The 778-nt window shown below is 48.7% G+C and overlaps 1 protein-coding gene across 1 annotated transcript; it reads left to right on the top strand.

The window, feature by feature from the left end:
- Positions 1-112: 112 nt before the first annotated feature.
- Positions 113-772, top strand: LOC112094346 (the record flags this gene model as incomplete). The annotated part of the gene is given in 4 exon segments (XM_024174972.1): positions 113-280; positions 393-469; positions 551-665; positions 668-772. Coding segments are annotated over 4 exon segments (465 nt in total), but the record flags the coding sequence as incomplete, so codon positions are not given.
- Positions 773-778: the final 6 nt, after the last annotated feature.

Raw genomic sequence — 778 nt, 5'->3', positions numbered from 1 at the left:
GAAGGAGAGACTTTACCTTTCCTTTACTTAGAGAGGGGCAGCAATACTAAGCTCTTCCGTGCTCGTAGGTTGACTTCCCTTATGCATCCAGCCTATTCACTAATGTGAATAGGTTATACAGAAGGGTGGGTTGGTTATAGACTCTTATGCGCGTTCCTTCTTCGAACCTTTTGGTATGTATTGCCCCCTAACTATAGATCCGATCCACCAGACGAGAAACTCAATTGCGCACTGCTGCTGAGTCGTCGGACTTATCCACCAAGGGATTCGTGGAATTTCTGTGGATTGCGCTGGAGGAAATCTACCAAAGCTAGGCAGCTAGATAGACTCCTTTCCCGCTGCTAAGCTACGGGAGAGCAAGAAACAAAAGAAAATGATTCTTTTTTAATCAGCGCCCCCTTTTGGGTATGCAGGTACTAAGAGTCCTCTCACTACCAACCAGCAGACATCATCTGGCTGGGTCTTGCCGGTATCAACAACAAGAAAAAAACAACCAAATGGAAACAGCAACTAACTATGGCTCTTGGCCCAGACAACGTCCTAGGCGTAGGGGAGATCGGAGCAGCAGGGAACGCCTAGACGACGTTTTTATTCCTGGGCTGCAGGAAGTAGATCGAGAGGTCGTTCCGCCCCTTGTCCCCGAATATGGGTAATATGTTCTCAAAAAGGTTGCTCCAATCTGACCTAGCTGGCGAGCGATCCCAGTTCGCGGCAGAGAACAAGACAGCCAGCGAGCGTACCTTTGTTCGCTTCTTCTCCACCAAGCACGGAAGTGTAA

This window comes from Morus notabilis, unplaced genomic scaffold (assembly GCF_000414095.1).
Source record: "Morus notabilis unplaced genomic scaffold, ASM41409v2 Scaffold3328, whole genome shotgun sequence".
Taxonomy (NCBI): domain Eukaryota; kingdom Viridiplantae; phylum Streptophyta; class Magnoliopsida; order Rosales; family Moraceae; genus Morus; species Morus notabilis.
The sequence above is the reverse complement of the archived record's forward strand: the minus strand, read 5'-3'. Positions and strand labels throughout refer to the sequence as shown.